The sequence below is a fragment of the Lampetra planeri genome, unplaced genomic scaffold, assembly GCF_965212315.1.
Source record: "Lampetra planeri unplaced genomic scaffold, kcLamPlan1.2.h2 scaffold_216, whole genome shotgun sequence".
Taxonomy (NCBI): domain Eukaryota; kingdom Metazoa; phylum Chordata; class Hyperoartia; order Petromyzontiformes; family Petromyzontidae; genus Lampetra; species Lampetra planeri.
Window position 1 is genome coordinate 89,723 of NW_027614925.1, and position 27,207 is coordinate 116,929.

The 27,207-nt window shown below is 60.9% G+C and overlaps 1 protein-coding gene across 1 annotated transcript; it reads left to right on the plus strand.

Moving 5' to 3' along the window:
* Nucleotides 1-325: 325 nt before the first annotated feature.
* On the plus strand, nt 326-26,034 carry LOC144740443 (uncharacterized; the record flags this gene model as incomplete). Its single annotated transcript, XM_078623295.1, has 10 exons — nt 326-431; nt 2,815-2,932; nt 3,228-3,625; nt 10,897-10,965; nt 19,348-19,437; nt 20,148-20,412; nt 22,320-22,430; nt 23,103-23,171; nt 25,096-25,343; nt 25,923-26,034. Coding segments are annotated over exons 1-10 (1,507 nt in total), but the record flags the coding sequence as incomplete, so codon positions are not given.
* Nucleotides 26,035-27,207: the final 1,173 nt, after the last annotated feature.

Here is a 27,207-nt window from a genome sequence, read left to right on the forward strand (position 1 = left end):
GGTGACGTCACCACGCAGGGTGTGCGTGACGTCACCACGCAGCGTGTGCGTGAGGGGTGGGCGAGCTTACGCGGTGACGTCAGCACGCAGGGTGTGCGTGAGGGGTGTTGTGAGCTTACGTGGTGACGTCACCACGCAGGGTGTGCGTGACGTCACCACGCAGCGTGTGCGTGAGGGGTGGGCGAGCTTACGCGGTGACGTCAGCACGCAGGGTGTGCGTGAGGGGTGTTGTGAGCTTACGTGGTGACGTCACCACGCAGGGTGTGCGTGACGTCACCACGCAGCGTGTGCGTGAGGGGTGGGCGAGCTTACGCGGTGACGTCACCACGCAACCCCCCCCCCTCCCCACTTTAAAATGGCGGTGCTCGCCTAGGTAGGACGAAGGAGGCGTTTCGATAGCGGCGATGTTAACGCTCGGACGGGAGCGTCCCGTGAGTTTCCCTTCCCCGTCACCGCCGTCGTCACGGACCGTCTTTGTCTCTCTCTCTCTCTCTCTCCCTGCGCGCGTGTGGCCGCAGCGGCGTTTTGTTGTTGGCGAGGGGGCGAGGAGGTTGTTGTTCTTGTAGCAGCAGCAGCGCGAAGCCTGAGGCCTTGCTGGTGGTTGTTAGTGGTGGGACTTGGCTCGCTAGGCCGCGACACTGAAACTCGCTCGGTAGGGCTTTATCCACTGCTAGACTGGACACTGTGGTAGTGGTAGTGATGGTCTCTACCCTGTGTGTGTGTCTACACGTGTCCCTCTGTGTGTTAGCATCATCACCACCGTGGTCTCTCCACTGCTAGACTGGACACTGGGGTAGTGGTGGTGGTCGTGGTGATGGTCTATACCCTGTGTGTGTGTCTACACGTGTCCCTCTGTGTGTTAGCATCATCACCACCGTGGTCTCTCTACTGCTAGACTGGACACTGGGGTAGTGGTGGTGGTCGTGGTGATGGTCTCTACTCTGTGTGTGTGTCTACACGTGTCCCTCTGTGTGTTAGCATCATCACCACCGTGGTCTCTCCACTGCTAGACTGACACTGGTGGTGGTGATGGTCTCTACCCTGTGTGTGTGTCTACCCCCGTGACCCTCTGTGTGGTCATCATCATCACCGTGGTCTCGCTACTGCTAGACTGGACACTGGTGATGGTGCCTACGCTGTGTGTGTGTGTCTACCCCACGTGTCCCTCTGTGTGGTCATCATCATCACCGTGGTCTCTCCACTGCTAGACTGGACACTGTGGTAGTGGTGATGGTCTCTACCCTGTGTGCGTGTCTACTCCACGTGACCTTCTGTGTGATCATCATCATCACCGTGGTCTCTCCACTGCTAGACTGACACTGGTGGTGATGGTTTCTACCCTGTGTGTGTGTCTACCCCACGTGTCCCTCTGTGTGGTCATCATCATCACCGTGGTCTCTCCACTGCTAGACTGACACTGGTGATGGTATCTACCCTGTGTGTGCGTGTCTACCCCACGTGTCCCTCTGTGTGGTGATCATCACCGTAACCCGCCACAGATTTATCTGAACCGGTCCTGGGCCTCCCCTAGGTCGCCTCGGCCTCGAATCGGTAACCTGGTGTTTGCAGCGTGCGGTTGAGCGTGCCACACTGTGTAGCTGCCACTCGCTGACTACAGCACTTGCCCCAGCATTCTGCTAGAGGCTATACGGGGGATCTTTGTCTGTGTGCGTGTGTTGTGGGCAGCACTTGCCCCAGCATTCTGCTAGAGGCTATACGGGGATCTTTGTCTGTGTGCGTGTGTTGAACAGCACTTGCCCCAGCATTCTGCTAGAGGCTATACGGCGGATCTTTGTCTGTGTGCGTGTGTTGTGAACAGCACTTGCCCCAACATTCCATGAAGGCTATACGGGGGATCTTTGTCTTCGTGCTGAGTGACGGCACTTGCCCCAGCATTCTGCTAGAGGCTATACGGGGATCTTTGTCTGTGTGCTTGTGTTGAACAGCACTTGCCCCAGCATTCTGTTAGAGGCTATACGGGGGATCTTTGTCTGTGTGCGTTTGTTGTGGACAGCACTTGCCCCAGCATTCTGTTAGAGTCTATACGGGGGCTCTTTGTCTGTGTGCTTGTGGTGGACTGCACTTGCCCCAGCATTCTGCTAGAGGCTACCCGGGGGCTTTTTGTCTGTGTACATCTGTGTTGAACAGCACTTGCCCCAGCATTCTACTAGAGGCTATCCGGGGGATCTTTGTCTGTGTACATCTGCGATGGACAGCACTTGCCCCAGCATTCTACTAGAGGCTATCCGGGGGATCTTTGTCTGTGTACATCTGCGATGAACAGCACTTGCCCCAGCATTCTACTAGAGGCTATCCGGGGGATCTTTGTCTGTGTACATCTGCGATGAACAGCACTTGCCCCAGCATTCTACTAGAGGCTATGCGGGGGATCTTTGTCTGTGTACATCTGCGATGAACAGCACTTGCCCCAGCATTCTACTAGAGGCTATCCGGGGGATCTTTGTGTACATCTGCGATGGACAGCACTTGCCCCAGCATTCTGCTAGAGGCTATACGGGGCATCTTTGTCTGTGTACATCTGTGTTGAACAGCACTTGCCCCAGCATTCTACTAGAGGCTATCCGGGGGATCTTTGTCTGTGTACATCTGTGATGGACAGCACTTGCCCCAGCATTCTGCTAGAGGCTATACGGGGGATCTTTGTCTGTGTACATCTGCGGTGAACAGCACTTGCCCCAGCACTCCGTGAAGGCTACACGGGGGATCTTTATCTGTGTACATCTGCGATGGACAGCACTTGCCCTAGCATTCTGCTAGAGGCTACCCGGGGGATCTTTATCTGTGTGCTTGAAGGTGATGGAGCCCCCCGCGATGGAGGAGGAGGTGGTGGGGGGGGGTCTCCAGGCGATGGCCGATGATGACGAAGACATCGACCAGTACAACGACGACACGTTCGGTGCCGGGGCCACTGGTACGGTGGTGATGGTGGTGGTGGCGGCGGTGGTGGTGGTGGTGGGTAGGGGGGGGTGGTGGTGGTGGTGGTGGGTAGGGGGGGTGGTGATGCTGGTGGTGGTGCTGATGGTGGTGGTGCTGATGGTGGTGGTGCTGATGGTGGTGGTGCTGATGATGGTGGTGGTGGTGGTGATGGTGGTGCTGCTGCTGCTGGTGGTGGTGGTGCTGCTGCTGCTGCTGGTGGTGGTGGTGATGGTGGTGGTGCTGCTGCTGGTGGTGGCATCAGTGACTCACCCCCCCTCTCCACCCCGCAGACGAAGACTGGGAACCCTCCCAGGACTCCCCGTTGCTCTCTCTCCCCACACTGTACAACCCCCCGCCGCACCACCACCACAACAACCACAACAACCACAACAACCACCACCACCACCCGCACCACCCGCACCACCACCACCCCTGCGACGATCCCTGGCCGCACGAGAGCTCCCTGCTGCTGCTGCTGCCCCCCTGTTCCTCGCCCGGCGGGGTCGGGGTGGGGGTGGGGTGCGAGGGGGATGAGGGGGACGACGGTGAGGGCGGCGAGGCGGACGAGCGTGCGAACGACTCGCTGGCGGAGAGCGGCTTCGAGGACAGCATCAGCAAGCTGGTGCTGGAGGACGACATGGAGGATCCGGCGGTGATCAGGGCCGGGGTACGAAGGCCGCTCACGGAGGTGAGGTCTGCAGGGGCAAGTGTGAGAGTGGTGTGAGTGGTGTGAGTGAGTGGTGTGTGGGTGTGTGGTGTGGTATGTGGTGAGAGTGGTGAGTGGTGTGAGTGAGTGGTGTGTGGTGAGTGTGTGGTGAGTGTGTGGTGAGAGTGGTGTGAGTGAGTGGTGTGTGGGTGTGTGGTGTGGCGTGAGGTGGGTGAGGTGAGTGGGTGTGTGAGTGGGTGAGTGGTGTATGGTGTGTGTGGGTGAGTGAGAGTGGTGTGAGTGTGTGGTATGGTGTGTGGTGAGAGTGGTGGTGAGTGGTGTGTGGTGTGGTGTGAGGTGGGTGAGGTGAGTGGGTGGGTGAGTGGGTGAGTGAGTGAGAGTGGTGTGAGTGTGGTATGTGGGTGAGAGTGGTGTGAGTGAGAGTGGTATGGTGAGTGGTGAGAGTGCTGGAGGACGACATGGAGGATCCGGCGGTGATCAGGGCCGGGGTACGCAGGCCGCTCACGGAGGTGAGGTCTGCAGGGGCGAGTGAGTGTGTGGTGAGAGTGGTGAGTGTGTGGTGAGAGTGGTGAGTGTGTGGTGAGAGTGGTGAGTGTGTGGTGAGAGTGGTGAGTGTGTGGTGAGAGTGGTGAGTGTGTGGTGAGAGTGGTGTGAGTGAGTGGTGTGTGGGTGTGTGGTGTGGTGTGAGTGGGTGAGTGGTGTATGGTGTGTGTGTGTGGGTGAGTGAGAGTGGTGTGAGTGAGTGGTGTGAGTGAGTGGTGTGTGGGTGTGTGGTGTGGTGTGAGTGGGTGAGTGGTGTATGGTGTGTGTGTGTGTGAGTGTGTGGTGAGAGTGGTGTGAGTGTGTGGTGTGTGGTGAGAGTGGTGTGAGTGAGTGGTGTGTGGGTGTGAGTGGGTGTGTGAGTGGGTGAGTGGTGTATGGTGTGTGGTGTGAGTGGGTGAGTGGTGTATGGTGTGTGGTGTGTGTGGGTGAGTGTGTGGTGTGTGGTGAGAGTGGTGTGAGTGTGTGGTGTGGTGTGAGTGGGTGTGTGAGTGGGTGTGTGAGTGGGTGAGTGGTGTATGGTGTGTGTGAGTGGTGTGTGTGTGGTATGGTATGTGGTGAGAGTGTGTGGTATGTGGGTGAGAGTGGTGAGAGTGTGTGGTATGGTGTGTGGTGAGAGTGGTGAGAGTGCTGGAAGACGACATGGAGGATCCGGCGGTGATCAGGGCCGGGGTACGCAGGCCGCTCACGGAGGTGAGGTCTGCAGGGGCGAGTGAGTGTGTGGTGTGGTATGTGGTGAGAGTGGTGAGTGTGTGGTGAGAGTGGTGAGTGGTGTGAGTGAGTGGTGTGTGGGTGTGTGGTGTGGTGTGAGTTGTGTATGGTGTGTGTGTGTGGGTGAGTGAGAGTGGTGTGTGGTGAGAGTGGTGTGAGTGGGTGTGTGGTGTGGTGTGAGTGGGTGAGTGGTGTATGGTGTGTGTGTGTGTGAGTGTGTGGTGAGAGTGGTGTGAGTGTGTGGTGTGTGGTGAGAGTGGTGTGAGTGAGTGGTGTGTGGGTGTGAGTGGGTGTGTGAGTGGGTGTGTGAGTGGGTGAGTGGTGTATGGTGTGTGGTGTGTGTGGGTGAGTGTGTGGTGTGTGGTGAGAGTGGTGTGAGTGTGTGGTGTGGTGTGAGTGGGTGTGTGAGTGGGTGAGTGGGTGTGTGAGTGGGTGAGTGGTGTATGGTGTGTGTGAGTGGTGTGTGTGTGGTATGGTATGTGGTGAGAGTGTGTGGTATGTGGGTGAGAGTGGTGAGAGTGTGTGGTATGTGGGTGAGAGTGGTGTGAGTGTGTGGTATGGTGTGTGGTGAGAGTGGTGAGAGTGCTGGAAGACGACATGGAGGATCCGGCGGTGATCAGGGCCGGGGTACGCAGGCCGCTCACGGAGGTGAGGTCTGCAGGGGCGAGTGTGTGGTGTGAGGTGGGTGAGTGGTGTGTGGTGTGGGGTTTGTGGTGTGGGGTGGGGGTGTGTGGTGTGGTGAGAGTGGTGAGTGTGTGGTATGGTATGTGGTGAGAGTGGTGAGTGAGTGGTGGGTGAGTGGTGTATGGTCTGTGTGGGTGAGTGAGAGTGGTGTGAGTGTGTGGTATGATGAGTGGTGTGGGTGAGAGTGGTATGGTGTGTGGTGAGAGTGGTGAGAGTGCTGGAGGACGACATGGAGGATCCGGCGGTGATCAGGGCCGGGGTACGCAGGCCGCTCACGGAGGTGAGGTCTGCAGGGGCGAGTGAGTGTGTGGTGTGGTATGTGGTGAGAGTGGTGTGTCGTGTGGGGTGTGATTGTGTGGTGTGAGTGAGTGGTGTGAGTGTGTGGTGAGAGTGGTATGGTGTGTGTGTGGTGTGTGTGTGGTGTGTGTGTGTGTGTGAGTGGGTGTGTGGTGGGGTGTGAGGTGTGAGGTGAGTGGTGTGGGGTTAGTGGTGTGTGTGGGTGCGGTGTGAGTGAGGTGTGTGAGTGGGTGTGTGGTATGTGGTGAGAGTGGTGTGTGTGGTGCGAGTGTGTGATGCGAGTGTGTGATGCGAGTGTGTGATGCGAGTGTGGTATGTGGTGCGAGTGGTGTGAGTGAGTGGTGGAGGGACCCGGCGGTGCTCCGGGCTGGGGTACGCAGGCCGCTCACGGAGGTGAGGCCTGCAGGGGGGGGTCTGCAGGGGTGTGTGTGTGAGTGTGTAAGGGTGTGGTTGGGTGGATGTTGTGGGGTGTGTGGTGTGGGGTGTGGTGTGTGGGTGAGTGGTGTGTGTGTAGTGTGTGTGGTGTGAGTGAGTGGTGTGTGGGTGAGTGGTGTGGGTGTGGTGTGAGGTGTGTGTGGGCGAGGTGTGTGTGGGTTAGTGGCGAGATTTGGGTGAGGTGTGTTGTGTGTTTCCACTGTGGTTCTGCGTTGGCTGGGTCACGTTGTCCGCGTGCCCAGCCACCGCATGCCCAGCCACCGCATGCCCAGCCACCGCATGCCCAGCCACCGCATGCCCAGCCACCGCATGCCCAAGCAGCTTTTCTTTGGCCGCGTAGAGGGGGCTTAACAGGCGCGGCACGGGCTAGAGAAGAGATGGAGTGATGGGTGAGTGGGTGGGTGAGGCACGGGCTAGAGAAGAGATGGAGTGATGGGTGAGTGAGTGGGTGGCATGGGCTAGAGAAGAGATGGAGTGATGGGTGAGTGAGTGGGTGGGTGAGGCACGGGCTAGAGAAGAGATGGAGTGATGGGTGAGTGAGTGAGTGGGTGGCACGAGCTAGAGAAGAGATGGAGTGATGGGTGAGTGAGTGACACGCGCTAGAGAAGAGATGGAGTGATGTGGTACAGGAGGACGTGGGGCTGAGTGGACTTGCCGATGACTGGTACCAGCGGTGTCAAGATCGGTCTCTGTGGAGGAGGCTCGTGAAGGACGCTACTGAACAGTTGGAGGCAGTCGCCCTCCAACGACAACGGAGGGCGGAGGAGCGACGCTCACAACAACGAGCGGAGCGCCGAGTGGCTAAAGCACAGCAAGTTGGCACAGTAGGGGGCACAGGTGGTGCATCAGCCAGTCATCTCGGTCAGTCGACCCATGGCACCTGCTGGGTCTGTGACCTCCCGCCAGCGGGCGTTCGACACTTCACGTGGCCTCAAGGTGCACATGGCCTGGCACAAGCGTCGTGGTGACGTCACCGCCACTTGGTGGCGAATGGCGGTTGTTGTTGTTGTGTGTGTCGTGCAGTGCAGTGCCGGCCTTTGGGTAAAGTCGCGTAGATAGGTTCAAAGAAAGATTTACATGGGGATCTTTGTGCGTGCGTGCTTGTGTGTGTGTGTGTCTGTGTGTGTCTGTGTGTCTGTGTGTCCGCGTGCGTGTGTGTGTGTGTGTCCGCGTGTGTGTGTGTGTCCGCGTGTGTGTGTGTGTCCGCGTGCGTGTATGTGTGTGTCCGCTTGCTTGTGTGTGTGTGTGTGTGTCCGCGTGTGTGTGTGTGTGTGTCCGCTTGCTTGTGTGTGTGTGTCCGCTTGCTTGTGTGTGTGTGTCCGCGTGCTTGTGCGTGTGTGTGTGTCAGCGTGCTTGTGTGTGCGTGTGTGTGCGTGTGTGTGTGTGTCCGCGTGTGTGTGTCCGCGTGCTTGTGCGTGTGCGTGTGTGTGTGTCCGCGTGCTTGTGTGTGTGTCCGCGTGCTTGTGTGTGCGTGTGTGTGTCCGCGTGCGTGTGTGTGTCCGCGTGCGTGTGTGTGTGTCCGCGTGCTTGTGCTTGTGTGTGTGTCCGCGTGCTTGTGCGCGTGTGTGTGTCCGCGTGCTTGTGCGCGTGTGTGTGTCCGCGTGCTTGTGCGCGTGTGTGTGTCCGCGTGCTTGTGCGCGTGTGTGTGTCCGCGTGCTTGTGTGTGCGCGTGTGTGTGTCCGCGTGCTTGTGTGTGCGCGTGTGTGTGTCCGCGTGCTTGTGTGTGCGCGTGTGTGTGTCCGCGTGCTTGTGTGTGTCCGCGTGCTTGTGTGTGTCCGCGTGCTTGTGTGTGTCCGCGTGCTTGTGTGTGTCCGCGTGCTTGTGTGTGCGCGTGTGTGTGTCCGCGTGCTTGTGTGTGCGCGTGTGTGTGTCCGCGTGCTTGTGTGTGCGCGTGCTTGTGTGTGCGCGCGTGTGTGTGTCCGCGTGCTTGTGTGTGCGCGTGTGTGTGTCCGCGTGCTTGTGTGTGCGCGTGTGTGTGTCCGCGTGCTTGTGTGTGCGCGTGTGTGTGTCCGCGTGCTTGTGTGTGCGCGTGTGTGTGTCCGCGTGCTTGTGTGTGCGCGTGTGTGTGTCCGCGTGCTTGTGTGTGCGCGTGTGTGTGTCCGCGTGCTTGTGTGTGCGCGTGTGTGTGTCCGCGTGCTTGTGTGTGCGCGTGTGTGTGTCCGCGTGCTTGTGTGTGCGCGTGTGTGTGTCCGCGTGCTTGTGTGTGCGTGCGTGTGTGTGTCCGCGTGTTTGTGTGTGCGTGCGTGTGTGTGTCCGCGTGCTTGTGTGTCCGCGTGCTTGCGTGTGTGTGTGTCCGCGTGCGTGTGTGTGTGTCCGCGTGCGTGCGTGTGTGTGTGTGTCCGCGTGCGTGCGTGCGTGCGTGTGTGTGTGTCCGCGTGCGTGCGTGCGTGCGTGTGTGTGCGTGCGTGCGTGCGTGTGTCCGCGTGCGTGCGTGTGTCCGCGTGCGTGCGTGCGTGTGTCCGCGTGCGTGCGTGCGTGTGTCCGCGTGCGTGCGTGCGTGTGTCCGCGTGCGTGCGTGTGTCCGCGTGCGTGCGTGCGTGTGTGTGTCCGCGTGCGTGCGTGCGTGTGTGTGTCCGCGTGCGTGCGTGTGTGTGTCCGCGTGCGTGCGTGCGTGTGTGTGTCCGCGTGCGTGCGTGCGTGTGTGTGTCCGCGTGCGTGCGTGCGTGTGTGTGTCCGCGTGCGTGCGTGCGTGCGTGTGTGTCCGCGTGCGTGCGTGCGTGCGTGTGTGTGTGTGTCCGCGTGCTTGTGCGTGCGTGTGTGTGTGTCCGCGTGCTTGTGCGTGCGTGTGTGTGTGTCCGCGTGCTTGTGCGTGCGTGTGTGTGTGTCCGCGTGCTTGTGCGTGCGTGTGTGTGTGTCCGCGTGCTTGTGCGTGCGTGTGTGTGTGTCCGCGTGCTTGTGCGTGCGTGTGTGTGTGTCCGCGTGCTTGTGCGTGCGTGTGTGTGTGTCCGCGTGCTTGTGCGTGCGTGTGTGTGTCCGCGTGCTTGTGCGTGCGTGTGTGTGTCCGCGTGCTTGTGCGTGCGTGTGTGTGTCCGCGTGCGTGCGTGCGTGTGTGTGTCCGCGTGCGTGCGTGCGTGTGTGTGTCCGCGTGCGTGCGTGTGTGTGTGTCCGCGTGCGTGCGTGCGTGTGTGTGTGTCCGCGTGCTTGTGCGTGCGTGCGTGTGTGTGTGTCCGCGTGCTTGTGCGTGCGTGCGTGTGTGTGTGTCCGCGTGCTTGTGCGTGTGTGTGTGTGTGTCCGCGTGCTTGTGCGTGTGTGTGTGTGTGTCCGCGTGCTTGTGCGTGTGTGTGTGTGTGTCCGCGTGCTTGTGCGTGTGTGTGTGTGTGTGTCCGCGTGCTTGTGCGTGTGTGTGTGTGTGTCCGCGTGCTTGTGCGTGTGTGTGTGTGTGTCCGCGTGCTTGTGCGCGTGTGTGTGTCCGCGTGCTTGTGCGCGTGTGTGTGTCCGCGTGCTTGTGCGCGTGTGTGTGTCCGCGTGCTTGTGCGCGTGCTTGTGCGTGTGTGTGTGTGTGCGCGTGCTTGTGCGTGTGTGTGTGTGTCCGCGTGCTTGTGCGTGTGTGTGTGTGTCCGCGTGCTTGTGCGTGTGTGTGTGTGTTCCGCGTGCTTGTGCGTGTGTGTGTGTGTGTCCGCGTGCTTGTGCGTGTGTGTGTGTGTGTCCGCGTGCTTGTGCGTGTGTGTGTGTGTGTCCGCGTGCTTGTGCGTGTGTGTGTGTGTGTCCGCGTGCTTGTGCGTGTGTGTGTGTGTGTCCGCGTGCTTGTGCGTGTGTGTGTGTGTGTCCGCGTGCTTGTGCGTGTGTGTGTGTCCGCGTGCTTGTGCGTGTGTGTGTGTCCGCGTGCTTGTGCGTGTGTGTGTCCGCGTGCTTGTGCGTCGTGTGTGTGTCCGCGTGCTTGTGCGCGTGTGTGTGTCCGCGTGCTTGTGCGTGTGTGTGTGTGTGTGTCCGCGTGCTTGTGCGTGTGTGTGTGTGTGTCCGCGTGCTTGTGCGTGTGTGTGTGTCCGCGTGCTTGTGCGTGTGTGTGTGTGTGTGTCCGCGTGCTTGCGCGTGTGTGTCCGCGTGCTTGCGCGTGTGTGCGCGTGCTTGCGCGTGTGTGTGTGTCCGCGTGCTTGCGCGTGTGTGTGTGTCCGCGTGCTTGCGCGTGTGTGTGTGTGTCCGCGTGCTTGCGCGTGTGTGTGTGTCCGCGTGCTTGCGCGTGTGTGTGTGTCCGCGTGCTTGCGCGTGTGTGTGTGTGTCCGCGTGCCTGCGCGTGCGTGTGTGTGTGTCCGCGTGCCTGCGCGTGCGTGTGTCCGCGTGCCTGCGCGTGCGTGCGTGTGTGTGTCCGCGTGCCTGCGCGTGCGTGCGTGTGTGTGTCCGCGTGCTTGCGCGTGCGTGCGTGTGTGTGTGTCCGCGTGCTTGTGCGTGCGTGCGTGTGTGTGTCCGCGTGCTTGTGCGTGCGTGCGTGTGTGTGTCCGCGTGCTTGTGCGTGCGTGCGTGTGTGTGTCCGCGTGCTTGTGCGTGCGTGCGTGTGTGTGTCCGCGTGCTTGTGCGTGCGTGCGTGTGTCCGCGTGTGTGCGTGCGTGTGTGTGTGTGTCTGCGTGTGTGCGTGCGTGCGTGTGTGTGTATCCGCGTGCGTGCCCCTTGGTGCACGATGGCTGTTCCAGGACTCTGCGATTGTGGATAGCCTCTGCTCCATGAGCAGTTGGAGGGGACTCATGAATAGGTCGCTCACGGTAAGACTCTGCGCTGTGGTGTGTAGCTCGCTCTCTCTCGTCTCCCTGAGACCCGGTCTCCCTGAGTCTCTCCCACCCTGAGACCCGGTCTCCCTGAGTCTCTCACCCTGAGACCCGGTCTCCCTGAGTCTCTCTCACCCTGAGACCCGGTCTCCCTGAGTCTCTCTCACCCTGAAACCCGGTCTCCCTGAGTCTCTCACCCTGAGACCCGGTCTCCCTGAGTCTCTCTCACCCTGAGACCTGGTCTCCATGAGTCTCCCACCCTGAGACCCGGTCTCCCCGAGTCTCCCACCCTGAGACCCGGTCTCCCTGAGTCTCTCACCCTGAGACCCGGTCTCCCTGAGTCTCCCACCCTGAGACCCGGTCTCCCTGAGTCTCTCACCCTGAGACCCGGTCTCCCTGAGTCTCTCTCACCCTGAGACCTGGTCTCCCTGAGTCTCTCTCACCCTGAGACCCGGTCTCCCTGAGTCTCCCACCCTGAGACCCGGTCTCCCTGAATCTCTCCCACCCTGAGACCCGGTCTCCCTGAGTCTCTCTCACCCTGAGACCCGGTCTCCCTGAGTCTCTCTCACCCTGAGACACGGTCTCCCTGAGTCTCCCACCCTGAGACACGGTCACCCTGAGACACGGTCTCCCTGAGTCTCTCACCCTGAGACACGGTCTCCCTGAGTCTCTCACCCTGAGACCCGGTCTCCCTGAGTCTCCCACCCTGAGACCCGGTCTCCCTGAGTCTCTCACCCTGAGACACGGTCTCCCTGAGTCTCTCACCCTGAGACCCGGTCTCCCTGAGTCTCCCACCCTGAGACCCGGTCTCCCTGAGTCTCCCACCCTGAGACACGGTCTCCCTGAGTCTCCCACCCTGAGACCCGGTCTCCCTGAGTCTCCCACCCTGAGACCCGGTCTCCCTGAATCTCTCCCACCCTGAGACCCGGTCTCCCTGAATCTCTCCCACCCTGAGACCCGGTCTCCCTGAGTCTCTCACCCTGAGACCCGGTCTCCCTGAGTCTCCCACCCTGAGACCCGGTCTCCCTGAATCTCTCCCACCCTGAGACCCGGTCTCCCTGAATCTCTCCCACCCTGAGACCCGGTCTCCCTGAGTCTCTCTCACCCTGAGACCCGGTCTCCCTGAGTCTCTCCCACCCTGAGACCAGGTCTCCCTGAGTCTCTCACCCTGAGACCCCGGTCTCCCTGAGACCCGGTCTCCCTGAGTCTCTCCCACCCTGAGACCCGGTCTCCCTGAGTCTCTCACCCTGAGACCAGGTCTCCCTGAGTCTCTCACCCTGAGACCAGGTCTCCCTGAGTCTCTCACCCTGAGACCAGGTCTCCCTGAGTCTCTCTCACCCTGAGACCCGGTCTCCCTGAGTCTCTCTCACCCTGAGACACGGTCTCCCTGAGTCTCTCACCCTGAGACCCGGTCTCCCTGAGTCTCCCACCCTGAGACCCGGTCTCCCTGAGTCTCCCACCCTGAGACCCGGTCTCCCTGAGTCTCTCACCCTGAGACCCGGTCTCCCTGAGTCTCTCTCACCCTGAGACCCGGTCTCCCTGAGTCTCCCACCCTGAGACCCGGTCTCCCTGAGTCTCTCACCCTGAGACCCGGTCTCCCTGAGTCTCTCACCCTGAGACCCGGTCTCCCTGAGTCTCTCACCCTGAGACCCGGTCTCCCTGAGTCTCTCTCACCCTGAGACACGGTCTCCCTGAGTCTCTCACCCTGAGACCCGGTCTCCCTGAGTCTCCCACCCTGAGACCCGGTCTCCCTGAGTCTCCCACCCTGAGACCCGGTCTCCCTGAGTCTCTCACCCTGAGACCCGGTCTCCCTGAGTCTCTCACCCTGAGACCCGGTCTCCCTGAGTCTCTCACCCTGAGACCCGGTCTCCCTGAGTCTCTCACCTTGAGACCAGGTCTCCCTGAGTCTCTCTCACCCTGAATCTCTCTCACCCTGAGACCCGGTCTCCCTGAGTCTCCCACCCTGAGACCAGGTCTCCCTGAGTCTCTCACCCTGAGACCAGGTCTCCCTGAGTCTCTCACCCTGAGACCCGGTCTCCCTGAGACCCGGTCTCCCTGAGTCTCCCACCCTGAGACCCGGTCTCCCTGAGTCTCCCACCCTGAGACCCGGTCTCACTGAGTCTCTCACCCTGAGACCAGGTCTCCCTGAGTCTCTCACCCTGAGACCAGGTCTCCCTGAGTCTCTCACCCTGAGACCCGGTCTCCCTGAGTCTCCCACCCTGAGACCCGGTCTCCCTGAGTCTCCCACCCTGAGACCCGGTCTCACTGAGTCTCTCACCCTGAGACCCGGTCTCCCTGAGTCTCTCACCCTGAGACACGGTCTCCCTGAGTCTCTCACCCTGAGACCCGGTCTCCCTGAGTCTCCCACCCTGAGACCCGGTCTCCCTGAGTCTCCCACCCTGAGACCCAGTCTCCCACCCTGAGACCCGGTCTCCCTGAGTCTCTCACCCTGAGACCCGGTCTCCCTGAGTCTCCCACCCTGAGACCCGGTCTCCCTGAGTCTCTCACCCTGAGACCCGGTCTCCCTGAGTCTCTCCCACCCTGAGACCCGGTCTCCCTGAGTGTCTCACCCTGAGACCCGGTCTCCCTGAGTCTCCCACCCTGAGACCCGGTCTCCCTGAGTCTCCCACCCTGAGACCCGGTCTCCCTGAGTCTCCCACCCTGAGACCCGGTCTCCCTGAGTCTCCCACCCTGAGACCCGGTCTCCCTGAGTCTCTCCCACCCTGAGACCCGGTCTCCCTGAGTGTCTCACCCTGAGACCCGGTCTCCCTGAGTCTCCCACCCTGAGACCCGGTCTCCCTGTGTCTCTCCCACCCTGAGACCCGGTCTCCCTGAGCCCCTCGCCCTGAGACCCGGTCTCCTTGAGTCTCCCACCCTGAGACCCGGTCTCCCTGAGTCTCTCACCCTGAGACCCGGTCTCCCTGAGTCTCCCACCCTGAGACCCGGTCTCCCTGAGTCTCCCACCCTGAGACCCGGTCTCCCTGAGTCTCTCACCCTGAGACCCGGTCTCCCTGAGTCTCTCACCCTGAGACCCGGTCTCCCTGAGCCCCTCACCCTGAGACACGGTCTCCCTGAGTCTCTCACCCTGAGACCCGGTCTCCCTGAGTCTCTCACCCTGAGGCCCGGTCTCCCGGAGTCTCTCTCACCCTGAGACCCGGTCTCCCTGAGTCTCTCTCACCCTGAGACACGGTCTCCCTGAGTCTCTCTCACCCTGAGACACGGTCTCCCTGAGTCTCTCTCACCCTGAGACCCGGTCTCCCTGAGTCTCTCTCACCCTGAGACCCGGTCTCCCTGAGTCTCTCTCACCCTGAGACCCGGTCTCCCTGAGTCTCTCTCACCCTGAGACCCGGTCTCCCTGAGTCTCTCTCACCCTGAGACCCGGTCTCCCTGAGTCTCTCTCACCCTGAGACCCGGTCTCCCTGAGTCTCTCTCACCCTGAGACCCGGTCTCCCTGAGTCTCTCTCACCCTGAGACCCGGTCTCCCTGAGTCTCTCTCACCCTGAGACCCGGTCTCCCTGAGTCTCTCACCCTGAGACCCGGTCTCCCTGAGTCTCTCCCACCCTGAGACCCGGTCTCCCTGAGTCTCTCCCACCCTGAGACCCGGTCTCCCTGAGTCTCTCCCACCCTGAGACCCGGTCTCCCTGAGTCTCTCACCCTGAGACCCGGTCTCCCTGAGTCTCCCACCCTGAGACCCGGTCTCCCTGAGTCTCCCACCCTGAGACCCGGTCTCCCTGAGTCTCCCACCCTGAGACCCGGTCTCCCTGAGTCTCTCACCCTGAGACCCGGTCTCCCTGAGTCTCCCACCCTGAGACCCGGTCTCCCTGAGTCTCTCTCACCCTGAGACCCGGTCTCCCTGAGTCTCTCTCACCCTGAGACCCGGTCTCCCTGAGTCTCTCTCACCCTGAGACCCGGTCTCCCTGAGTCTCTCTCACCCTGAGACCCGGTCTCCCTGAGTCTCTCTCACCCTGAGACCCGGTCTCCCTGAGTCTCTCACCCTGAGACCCGGTCTCCCTGAGTCTCTCACCCTGAGACCCGGTCTCCCTGAGTCTCTCACCCTGAGACCCGGTCTCCCTGAGTCTCTCCCACCCTGAGACCCGGTCTCCCTGAGTCTCCCACCCTGAGACCCGGTCTCCCTGAGTCTCCCACCCTGAGACCCGGTCTCCCTGAGTCTCTCTCACCCTGAGACCCGGTCTCCCTGAGTCTCTCACCCTGAGACCCGGTCTCCCTGAGTCTCTCACCCTGAGACCCGGTCTCCTTGAGTCTCTCACCCTGAGACCCGGTCTCCCTGAGTCTCTCACCCTGAGACCCGGTCTCCCTGAGTCTCTCACCCTGAGACCCGGTCTCCCTGAGTCTCTCACCCTGAGACCCGGTCTCCCTGAGTCTCCCACCCTGAGACCCCGGTCTCCCTGAGTCTCTCACCCTGAGACCCGGTCTCCCTGAGTCTCTCTCACCCTGAGACCCGGTCTCCCTGAGTCTCTCACCCTGAGACCCGGTCTCCCTGAGTCTCCCACCCTGAGACCCGGTCTCCCTGAGTCTCCCACCCTGAGACCAGGTCTCCCTGAGTCTCTCACCCTGAGACCAGGTCTCCCTGAGTCTCCCACCCTGAGACCCGGTCTCCCTGAGTCTCTCACCCTGAGACCCGGTCTCCCTGAATCTCCCACCCTGAGACCCGGTCTCCCTGAGTCTCTCACCCTGAGACCAGGTCTCCCTGAGTCTCTCACCCTGAGACCAGGTCTCCCTGAGTCTCCCACCCTGAGACCCGGTCTCCCTGAATCTCTCACCCTGAGACCCGGTCTCCCTGAGTCTCTCACCCTGAGAACAGGTCTCCCTGAGTCTCTCACCCTGAGACCAGGTCTCCCTGAGTCTCTCACCCTGAGACCCGGTCTCCCTGAGTCTCCCACCCTGAGACCCGGTCTCCCTGAGTCTCCCACCCTGAGACCCGGTCTCCCTGAGTCTCTCTCACCCTGAGACCCGGTCTCCCTGAGTCTCTCTCACCCTGAGACCCGGTCTCCCTGAGTCTCTCTCACCCTGAGACCCGGTCTCCCTGAGTCTCTCTCACCCTGAGACCCGGTCTCCCTGAGTCTCTCTCACCCTGAGACCCGGTCTCCCTGAGTCTCTCACCCTGAGACCCGGTCTCCCTGAGTCTCTCTCACCCTGAGACCCGGTCTCCCTGAGTCTCTCACCCTGAGACACGGTCTCCCTGAGTCTCTCACCTTGAGACCCGGTCTCCCTGAGTCTCTCTCACCTTGAGACCCGGTCTCCCTGAGTCTCTCTCACCCTGAGACCCGGTCTCCCTGAGTCTCTCACCCTGAGACCCGGTCTCCCTGAGTCTCTCACCCTGAGACCCGGTCTCCCTGAGTCTCTCACCCTGAGACACGGTCTCCCTGAGTCTCTCACCCTGAGACCCGGTCTCCCTGAGTCTCTCTCACCCTGAGTCTCTCACCCTGAGTCTCTCACCCTGAGTCTCTCACCCTGAGACCCGGTCTCCCTGAGTCTCTCTCACCCTGAGTCTCTCACCCTGAGTCTCCCACCCTGAGACCCGGTCTCCCTGAGTCTCCCACCCTGAGACCCGGTCTCCCTGAGTCTCTCACCCTGAGTCTCCCACCCTGAGACACGGTCACCCTGAGTCTCCCACCCTGAGACACGGTCTCCCTGAGTCTCTCCCACCCTGAGACCCGGTCTCCCTGAGTCTCCCACCCTGAGACCCGGTCTCCCTGAGTCTCTCCCACCCTAAGACCCGGTCTCCCTGAGTCTCCCACCCTGAGACCCGGTCTCCCTGAGTCTCTCTCACCCTGAGACCCGGTCTCCCTGAGTCTCTCACCCTGAGACCCGGTCTCCCTGAGTCTCCCACCCTGAGACCCGGTCTCCCTGAGTCTCCCACCCTGAGACCCGGTCTCCCTGAATCTCTCACCCTGAGACCCGGTCTCCCTGAGTCTCCCACCCTGAGACCCGGTCTCCCTGAGTCTCTCACCCTGAGACCCGGTCTCCCTGAGTCTCCCACCCTGAGACCCGGTCTCCCTGAGTCTCTCCCACCCTGAGACACGGTCTCCCTGAGTCTCTCCCACCCTGAGACCCGGTCTCCCTGAGTCTCTCCCACCCTGAGACCCGGTCTCCCTGAGTCTCCCACCCTGAATCTCTCCCACCCTGAGACCCGGTCTCCCTGAGTCTCTCACCCTGAGACCCGGTCTCCCTGAGTCTCTCCCACCCTGAGACCCGGTCTCCCTGAGTCTCTCCCACCCTGAGACCCGGTCTCCCTGAGTCTCTCACCCTGAGACCCGGTCTCCCTGAATCTCTCCCACCCTGAGACCCGGTCTCCCTGAGTCTCTCCCACCCTGAGACCCCGGTCTCCCTGAATCTCTCCCACCCTGAGACCCGGTCTCCCTGAGTCTCTCACCCTGAGACCCGGTCTCCCTGAATCTCTCCTACCCTGAGACCCGGTCTCCCTGAGTCTCTCCTACCCTGAGACCCGGTCTCCCTGAGTCTCTCACCCTGAGACCCGGTCTCCCTGAGTCTCTCACCCTGAGACCCGGTCTCCCTGAGTCTCTCACCCTGAGACCCGGTCTCCCTGAATCTCTCCTACCCTGAGACCCGGTCTCCCTGAGTCTCTCCTACCCTGAGACCCGGTCTCCCTGAGTCTCTCCTACCCTGAGACCCGGTCTCCCTGAGTCTCTCACCCTGAGACCCGGTCTCCCTGAGTCTCTCACCCTGAGACCCGGTCTCCCTGAGTCTCTCACCCTGAGACCCGGTCTCCCTGAATCTCTCCTACCCTGAGACCCGGTCTCCCTGAGTCTCTCCTACCCTGAGACCCGGTCTCCCTGAGTCTCTCACCCTGAGACCCGGTCTCCCTGAGTCTCTCACCCTGAGATTTGTGGTTGGTGATGGTGGCGGGAACGCCGCAGACTTCCTACACAGCGGGGCGGCATCTCACGGTTTTAGTTGTTGGGTCACGGTGGTTGCTGTCACGGTGGTGGTGGTGGTGGTTGCTGTCACGGTGGTGGTGGTGGTGGTTGCTGTCACGGTGGTGGTGGTGGTGGTTGCTGTCACGGTGGTGGTGGTGGTGGTTGCTGTCACGGTGGTGGTGGTGGTTGCTGTCACGGTGGTGGTGGTGGTTGCTGTCACGGTGGTGGTGGTGGTTGTTGCTGTCACGGTGGTTGGATGATTTGTGGTTAATATCTCGCCACCCTTTTGAAGTTGTCTACGCGTGCGCGTGTCTACGTGTGTGTGTGTGTACACGTGTGTGTGTCTCTACGTGTGTGTGCGTGTGTGAGTGTGTGTGTGTGTCTCTACGTGTGTGTGCGTGTCTGTGTGTGTGTGTGTGGGGAGCGGTGGGTGTAGTGGTTAGCGCTACGCTGCGCTACGAACCCGGCGACCCGAGTTCGATTCCCACTCACGGCCAACACCCAGTGACGATTATCTGAACCGGTCCTGGGCCTCCCCTAGGTCGACTCAGCCTCAAATAAGTAAACCTGGGTGTAGCGGTGTGGTGTAGTGAACATCGCTAGCACTGGGGAGACAAAGGCGGCCGGGCGTGGTGGTGCTGGCCACCCACCCCCTCGTGTGCCGTGCCGGCCTTCATAGGTGCTCGCTAACAGCACTTGCCCCTACAGTCTGTTAAGGCTACACGGGGGATCTTTGTCCACTTGTGATCGTTACTAGCAGCACTTGCCCCTGCAGCCCTGTGATGCTACCTGGGGCACCTGTGTCTGCCTTTCTGTGTGGGGGGGTGTGTGGGAGTGTCCATACAGCCCTGTTGTGTGACACTAGCTTTGTCTGTGTGTGTCTGTGTGTGTCTGTGTGTGTGTGTCTCTGTGTCTGTGTCTGTCTGTGTGTGTCTCTGTGTCTGTGTGTCTTTGTGTGTGTGTGTGTCTTTGTCTCTGCGTGTGTACGTGTCTCTCTGTGTGTGTCTCTGCGTGTCTCTACGTGTCTCTGTGTGTCTCTGTGTGTGTGTCTCTGTGTGTGTGTGTGTGTGTCTCTGTGTGTGTGTGTGTGTCTCTGTGTCTGTGTGTCTGTGTGTCTTTGTGTGTGTGTCTTTGTCTCTGTGTGTGTGTCTTTGTCTCTGCGTGTGTACGTGTGCCTCTCTGGGTGTGTCTCTGCGTGTCTCTGTGTGTGTGTGTGTGTGTCTCTGCGTGTGTGTGTATCTCTGTGTCTCTGCGTGTGTGTGTATCTCTGTGTGTCTCTGCGTGTGTGTGTGTCTCTGTGTGTGTGTGTGTGTCTCTGCGTGTGTGTGTGTCTCTGCGTGTGCGTGCGTGTGTCTCTGCGTGTGTGTGTGTCTCTCTGCGTGTGTGTGTCTCTGTGTGTGTGTCTGCGTGTGTGTGTGTGTCTCTGCGTGTGTGTGTGTGTCTGTGTGCGTGTGTGTGTCTCTGCGTGTGGTGGACGTAGCCCCCTCCCCCACTGCAGCCCAGCATCTGGGGCTCCCCCCCCGCCCACGTGATGAGTCAGCTGACCCACAGCCTGCCCCCATCACACGTGGTGAGTGCTGCCCCCCCCCGATCCTATAACCCCCCGATCCTATAACCCCCTCCCCCCGATCCTATAACCCCCTGATCCTATAACCCCCTCCCCCCGATCCTATAACCCCCTGATCCTATAACCCCCCGATCCTATAACCCCCTACCCCCGATCCTATAACCCCCTGATCCTATAACCCCCCGATCCTATAACCCCCTACCCCGATCCTATAACACCCTACCACGATCCTATAACACCCTACCCACGATCCTATAACCCCCTCCCCCTGATCCTATAACAACCCCTCCCCCAGATCCTATAACAACCCCCTACTAATCCTACAATTGTTCCCCCCACTAATGCTACAATCATCCCCACTAACCCTACACTTACCCCCCCCACTAATCCTTCACTTACCCCCCCACTAACCCTACACTTCCCCCCCCACCACTAACCCTACACTTCCCCCCCCCACTAATCCTACAAGTGTGCCCCCCCTAAACCTACACTTACCCCCCCACTAATCCTACACTTACCCCCCCACTAATCCTACACTTACCCCCCCCCCCCACTAATCCTACACTTCCCCCCACTAATCCTACAAATGTTCCCCCCACTAACCCTACACTTACCCCCCCCCCCCCCACTAATCCTACACTTCCCCCCACTAATCCTACACTTGTTCATTGTTTCCCCCCACTAATGCTACAATTCCCCCCCCCCCACCTCAGGACCACTCGCTGTTTCATGCGATGGAATGTGGCGTCGGTGGTGGTGGCGTTGGTGGTGGCGGTGGGTGGCGTTGGTGGTGGTGGCGGTGGTGGTGCTCCACCCCTCATGGTGGAGGAGCTGGAGAGGAGTTTGGTGGGGGGCCCTCCTGCCCCCCCACTGAGACAGCCCCAGGCCTTCGGGACCCCCCCCACGTACCCCCCCCCACCACCACCGTCGCTGCTGCAGCAGCAGCTGCTGATGCAGCAGCTGCAGCATCAGCATCACGTGAGAGATGTGGGTGGATGGGCTCTCGTTTGGAATGGTGGGTGGGTGGGTGAGTGGGTGGGTGGGTGAGAGATGTGGGTGGATGGGCTCTCGTTTGGAATGGTGGGTGGGTGGATGAGTGGGTGGGTGGGTGAGAGATGTGGGTGGATGGGCTCTCGTTTGGAATGGTGGGTGGGTGGGTGAGTGGGTGGATGGGTGAGAGATGTGGGTGGATGGGCTCTCGTTTGGAATGGTGGGTGGGTGGGTGAGTGGGTGGGTGTTTGGGTGGTTGGGTGGGTAGGAGACAGGGTGGATGGGTGACAGGGTGGGTGGATGGGCTCTCGTTTGGAATGGTGGGTGGGTGGGTGGGTGAGTGGGTGGGTGGGTGAGAGATGTGGGTGGATGGGCTCTCGTTTGGAATGGTGGGAGGGTGGGTGGGTGAGTGGGTGGGTGGGTGAGAGATGTGGGTGGATGGGCTCTCGTTTGGAATGGTGGGAGGGTGGATGGGTGAGAGATGTGGGTGGATGGGCTCTCGTTTGGAATGGTGGGTGGGTGGGTGGGTGAGTGGGTGGGTGGATGAGAGATGTGGGTGGATGGGCTCTCGTTTGGAATGGTGAGTGGGTGGGTGGGTGAGAGATGTGGGTGGATGGGCTCTCGTTTGGAATGGTGGGTGGGTGAGTGGGTGGGTGGGTGAGAGATGTGGGTGGATGGGCTCTCGTTTGGAATGGTGGGTGGGTGGGTGAGTGGGTGGGTGGGTGAGAGATGTGGGTGGATGGGCTCTCGTTTGGAATGGTGGGTGGGTGGATGAGTGGGTGGGTGGGTGAGAGATGTGGGTGGATGGGCTCTCGTTTGGAATGGTGGGTGGGTGGGTGAGTGGGTGGGTGTTTGGGTGGTTGGGTGGGTAGGAGACAGGGTGGATGGGTGACAGGGTGGGTGGATGGGCTCTCGTTTGGAATGGTGGGTGGGTGGGTGGGTGAGTGGGTGGGTGGGTGAGAGATGTGGGTGGATGGGCTCTCGTTTGGAATGGTGGGAGGGTGGGTGGGTGAGTGGGTGGGTGGGTGAGAGATGTGGGTGGATGGGCTCTCGTTTGGAATGGTGGGAGGGTGGGTGGGTGAGTGGGTGGATGGGTGAGAGATGTGGGTGGATGGGCTCTCGTTTGGAATGGTGGGTGGGTGGGTGGGTGAGTGGGTGGGTGGATGAGAGATGTGGGTGGATGGGCTCTCGTTTGGAATGGTGAGTGGGTGGGTGGGTGAGAGATGTGGGTGGATGGGCTCTCGTTTGGAATGGTGGGTGGGTGAGTGGGTGGGTGGGTGGGTGAGAGATGTGGGTGGATGGGCTCTCGTTTGGAATGGTGGGTGGGTGGGTGAGTGGGTGGGTGGGTGAGAGATGTGGGTGGATGGGCTCTCGTTTGGAATGGTGGGTGGGTGGGTGGGTGAGTGGGTGGGTGGGTGAGAGATGTGGGTGGATGGGCTCTCGTTTGGAATGGTGGGAGGGTGGGTGGGTGAGTGGGTGGGTGGGTGAGAGATGTGGGTGGATGGGCTCTCGTTTGGAATGGTGGGAGGGTGGGTGGGTGAGTGGGTGGGTGGGTGAGAGATGTGGGTGGATGGGCTCTCGTTTGGAATGGTGGGAGGGTGGGTGGGTGGGTGGTTGGGTGGGTAGGTGGGTGGGTAGGAGACAGGGTGGATGGGTGACAGGGTGGGTGGATGGGCTCTCGTTTGGAAGGGTAGGTGGTTGGGTGAGTGAGTGAGTGAGAGAGTGGGTGGGTGGGTGAGAGGGTGGGTGGCTGACTGGGTGGGTGGTTGGCTGGATGGCTGGGTGGGTGACGGGGTGGGTGGGTGGCGGGCTGGGTGGGTGGCGGGGTGGGTGGGTGGTCGAGTGCGGTGGTGGTGGTGCCACCCACCCACCTCTCTGTGTGTGCGTGTGTCCAGGTTCTGCGTGTGATGCCTCCACATCTCCGTCGGCAGCAGCAGCAGCAGCACCCTGGGCTTGCAATGCCCTACGGTGGCAGGGCCTCTCCCACACACGGCCTTGGTACACAGGTGTGTGTCACTGTGTGTGTCACTGTGTCACGGCGTGTGTGTCACGGCGTGTGTGTCACTGTGTGTCACTGTGTCAGTGTGTGTACGTGTGTGTGTCACTGTGTGTGTCACAACGTGTGTGCGTGTCAGTGTGCGTGTGTGTGTGTCACTGTGTGTCAGTGTGCGTGTGTGTGTGTGTGTGTGTCACTGTGTGTGTGTGTGTCACTGTGTGTGTGTGTGTGTCACTGTGTGTGTGTGTGTGTGTCACTATGTGTGTGTGTGTCACTATGTGTGTGTGTGTGTGTGTCACTATGTGTGTGTGTGTGTCACTATGTGTGTGTGTGTGTGTGTCACTATGTGTGTGTGTGTGTGTCACTATGTGTGTGTGTGTGTCACTATGTGTGTGTGTGTGTGTGTCACTATGTGTGTGTGTGTGTCACTATGTGTGTGTGTGTGTGTGTCACTATGTGTGTGTGTGTGTCACTATGTGTGTGTGTGTGTGTCACTATGTGTGTGTGTGTGTGTCACTATGTGTGTGTGTGTCACTATGTGTGTGTGTGTGTCACTATGTGTGTGTGTGTGTGTGTCACTATGTGTGTGTGTGTGTGTGTCACTATGTGTGTGTGTGTGTCACTATGTGTGTGTGTGTGTCACTATGTGTGTGTGTGTGTGTCACTATGTGTGTGTGTGTAGGGCTGCCAACTCTCCCCGCAGGCGTTTGCCCAGCTGCAGAGAAACGTGGCCCTGCTGAGGCCTGGCCAGGTGAGGGGGGGGTGGGGGGGGGGTGGGGGGAGGGGGTGGGGGGGTGAGGGGGGGTGAGGGGGGGTGAGGGGGGAGCTTGTGGAATGACGCCACAACCCCAGTGGGATTGGCCCCACGGCATTGCTGGTGTCCACCACCACCACGGTGGTGGTGGTGGTTGTTGTTGTTGCCCGATGACACGCAGGCAGACACGCAGGCAGGCAGACACGCAGGCAGGCAGGCAGACACGCAGGCATGCAGACACGCAGGCATGCAGACACGCAGGCAGGCAGACACGCAGGCAGACACGCAGGCAGGCAGACACGCAGGCAGACACGCAGGCATGCAGACACGCAGGCATGCAGACACGCAGGCAGGCAGACACGCAGGCAGGCAGACACGCAGGCATGCAGACACGCAGGCAGGCAGACACGCAGGCAGACACGCAGGCATGCAGACACGCAGGCAGGCAGACACGCAGGCATGCAGACACGCAGGCAGGCAGACACGCAGGCATGCAGACACGCAGGCAGGCAGACACGCAGGCAGACACGCACGCAGGCATGCAGACGCAGGCAGGCAGACACGCAGGCAGGCAGACACGCAGGCAGACACGCAGGCAGGCAGACACGCAGGCAGACGCGCAGGCAGACACGCACGCAGGCAGACACGCAGACACGCAGGCAGACACGCAGGCAGACACGCAGGCAGACACGCAGGCAGGCAGACACGCAGGCAGGCAGACACGCAGGCAGGCAGACACGCAGGCACGCAGACGCACACACGCAGACGCACACACGCAGACGCACGCAGACGCACGCAGACGCACGCACGCAGACGCACGCAGACGCACGCAGGCGCACGCAGGCGCACGCAGACGCACGCAGACGCACGCAGACGCGCGCACGCAGACGCGCGCACGCAGACGCGCGCACGCACGCAGACGCACACACGCAGACGTGTAGTGTTGTACAGACGGACTCTTCAACGTCTTTCGTAGCACACACTTTAATTCGTCTCATGAACACAGTCTCTACGCACCGAGGGCTATACGGTCCCCTCACCCGTTACACTCAGAACGTACAAGCCCCCGCACCCTACAGGCCACTTAATATCCCGCTCTTTCAATGCCCTCTGACTGGACCTAGGGAGATGTCTCCCCCCCCCGACCACTGGTCACCCTGTGAGCCCTAGCCCTGACAAGGGCTGGAGGGCCTGGTCCAGGCTCCTAGGCTTCTTCCGCCGTCTTGGGTCTTCGTGTCGCCGAATTCCCCCCAGAGCTCTGAGCGCTCCGGCTTTTATACCTGTTCGTCGCCGGGTTGTCCAATCCCCGGCCACCTTGTGGAACCCTGTGACTGGTCGTTCCCAATCTGCTTTTGGATCCCAATTCGCCCTATCCGACCCCTGGCAGGTTAGGTCGCGCGGGAAAACCTCCGTCAACGATTTGCTCTCCCAGTTTGCGAACATCGAGCAGTTAACTCTGCTGCAGATGCATGGGCTGAGTGTTTCACTTTGTGTGTGTGTCTCTCTCCTCTCCCCCCCCCTCCCTCTCTCCCCCCCTCCCCCCTCCCTCTCCCCCCTTCCTCTCCCCCCCTCTCCCCCCTCCCTCTTCTCTCCCCCCTCCCTCCTCTCCTCTCTCCCCCCCCCCTCTCTCCCTTCCTCTCTCTTCTTCTCCCCCCCTCCCTCTCCCCCCTCCCTCTCCCCCCCCCCTCTCCCCCCCTCTCCCCCCTCCCTCCCTCTTCTCTCTCTCCTTCCTCCCTCTCCCCCCCTCCCTCCTCTCCTCCTCTCTCTCCCCCCCTTCCTCTCTCTTCTCTCCCCCTTCTCTCCCCCCCTCTCCCCCCCCCCCTCTCCCCCCTCCCTCCCCCCCTCTCCCCCCTCCCTCTTCTCTCCCCCCCCCCCCCCCCTCTCCCCCCTCCCTCCCTTCTCCCCTCTCCCCCCCCCCCAGGCGGGCCGCTTGAGTCCCAGCCACTTTATCCGCCTGGGCCCCCCACTGGGCCCCCCACTTGGCCCCCCACTGGGCCCCCCACTGGGCCTGCCGGGAAGAGCCGTGGGCCCCCCCCCACTGGGTGGAGGGGGGCCCGGGCCCCCCACTCCGTCGCCTCTGCAGGGGCTGCCACGGACGCACCCGCCCCCCTTCTACGGCGGCGTCCACCGTCACGCCCAGCCGCCCACTCCACCCGTACAGAGCCTCAGGTCGCTCGCCCACACGCTCGCTCGCCCGTACGCTCGCCCGCACGCTCGCCCACACGCTCGCTCACTCAGTCGTTCGCTCATTCGCTCACCTCACTCGCTCGCCCACTCGCTCGCCCACTCGCTCGCCCACACGCTCGCCCACACGCTCGCCCACACGCTCGCCCACACGCTCGCCCACACGCTCGCCCACACGCTCGCTCCGCCCACACGCTCGCCCACACGCTCGCCCACACGCTCGCCCCACACGCTCGCTCGCTCGCCCACACGCTCGCTCGCCCACACGCTCGCTCGCCCACACGCTCGCTCGCCCACACGCTCGCTCGCCCCACACGCTCACTCACTCACTCGCGCACTCGTTCACTCACCATGTGGGAGTCGGTGGTGGTGGTTTTTGTGGTTAAGTAGATTGTTGTTGTGGTTGTTGTAATTGTTGTTGTGGTTGTTGTGGTGGTTGTTGTAATTGTTGTTGTGGTTGTTGTAATTGTTGTTGTGGTTGTTGTGGTGGTTGTTGTAATTGTTGTTGTGGTTGTTGTAATTGTTGTTGTGGTTGTAATTGTTGTTGTGGTGGTTGTCGTTCAGGTTTTCCAGGCCTCAGCCGGGCGAACTCCACCTCAGCACCGGCGACTTCTCACTCAGAGGCAACGACAACCACCACCACAACACCTCAGCACCGGCGACTTCTCACTCAGAGGCAACGACAACCACCACCACAACCACCACTACCACCACCACTACCACCACCACTACCACCACCACAACTACCACCACTACCACCACTACCACCACTACCACCACTACCACCACTACCACCACTACCATCGCTACCACCACTACCATCGCTACCACCACTACCACCACTACCATCGCTACCACCGCTACCACCACTACTACCACTACCACCACTACCACCACTACCACCACTACCACCGCTACCATCGCTACCACCCACTACCATCGCTACCACCACTACCATCGCTACCACCACTACCATCGCTACCACCACTACCATCGCTACCACCACTACCATCGCTACCACCACTACCATCGCTACCACCGCTACCACCACTACTACCGCTACCACCACTACCACCACTACCACCACTACCACCACTACTACCACTACTACCACTACTACCACCACCACTACTACCACTACTACCACTACTACCACCACCACTACCACCACTACCACCACTACCACCACTACCACTACCACCACTACTACCACTACCATCGCTACCACTACCACCACTACCACCGCTACCATCGCTACCACCGCTACCACCACTACCACCACTACCACCACTACCATCGCTACCACCACTACCACCACTACCATCGCTACCACCACTACCACCACTACCATCGCTACCACCACTACCATCGCTACCACCACTACCACCGCTACCACCACTACTACCACTACTACCACTACCACCACTACTACCACTACCACCACTACCATCGCTACTACCATCGCTACTACCACTACCACCACTACCACCACTACTACCGCTACCACTACCACCACTACTACCACTACTATCGCTACTACCACTACCACCACTACCACCACTACCACCACTACCACTACCATCGCTACAACTACCACCACTACTACTACTACCACCACCACTACCATCGCTACAACCACTACCACTACCACCACCACTACCACCACCACCACCACCACTACCACCACCACTACCACCACTACCACCACCACTACCACCACACCACTCCCTGCACCCTCCCTTTGGTGCTGCTAATCCTGCATACTGCACGGGCATAATATGACTTTGAAACCCCCCCGCCCACCTCCTACGCATTTCCCATGAACATGCTAAATTCCTCTTGACATGCA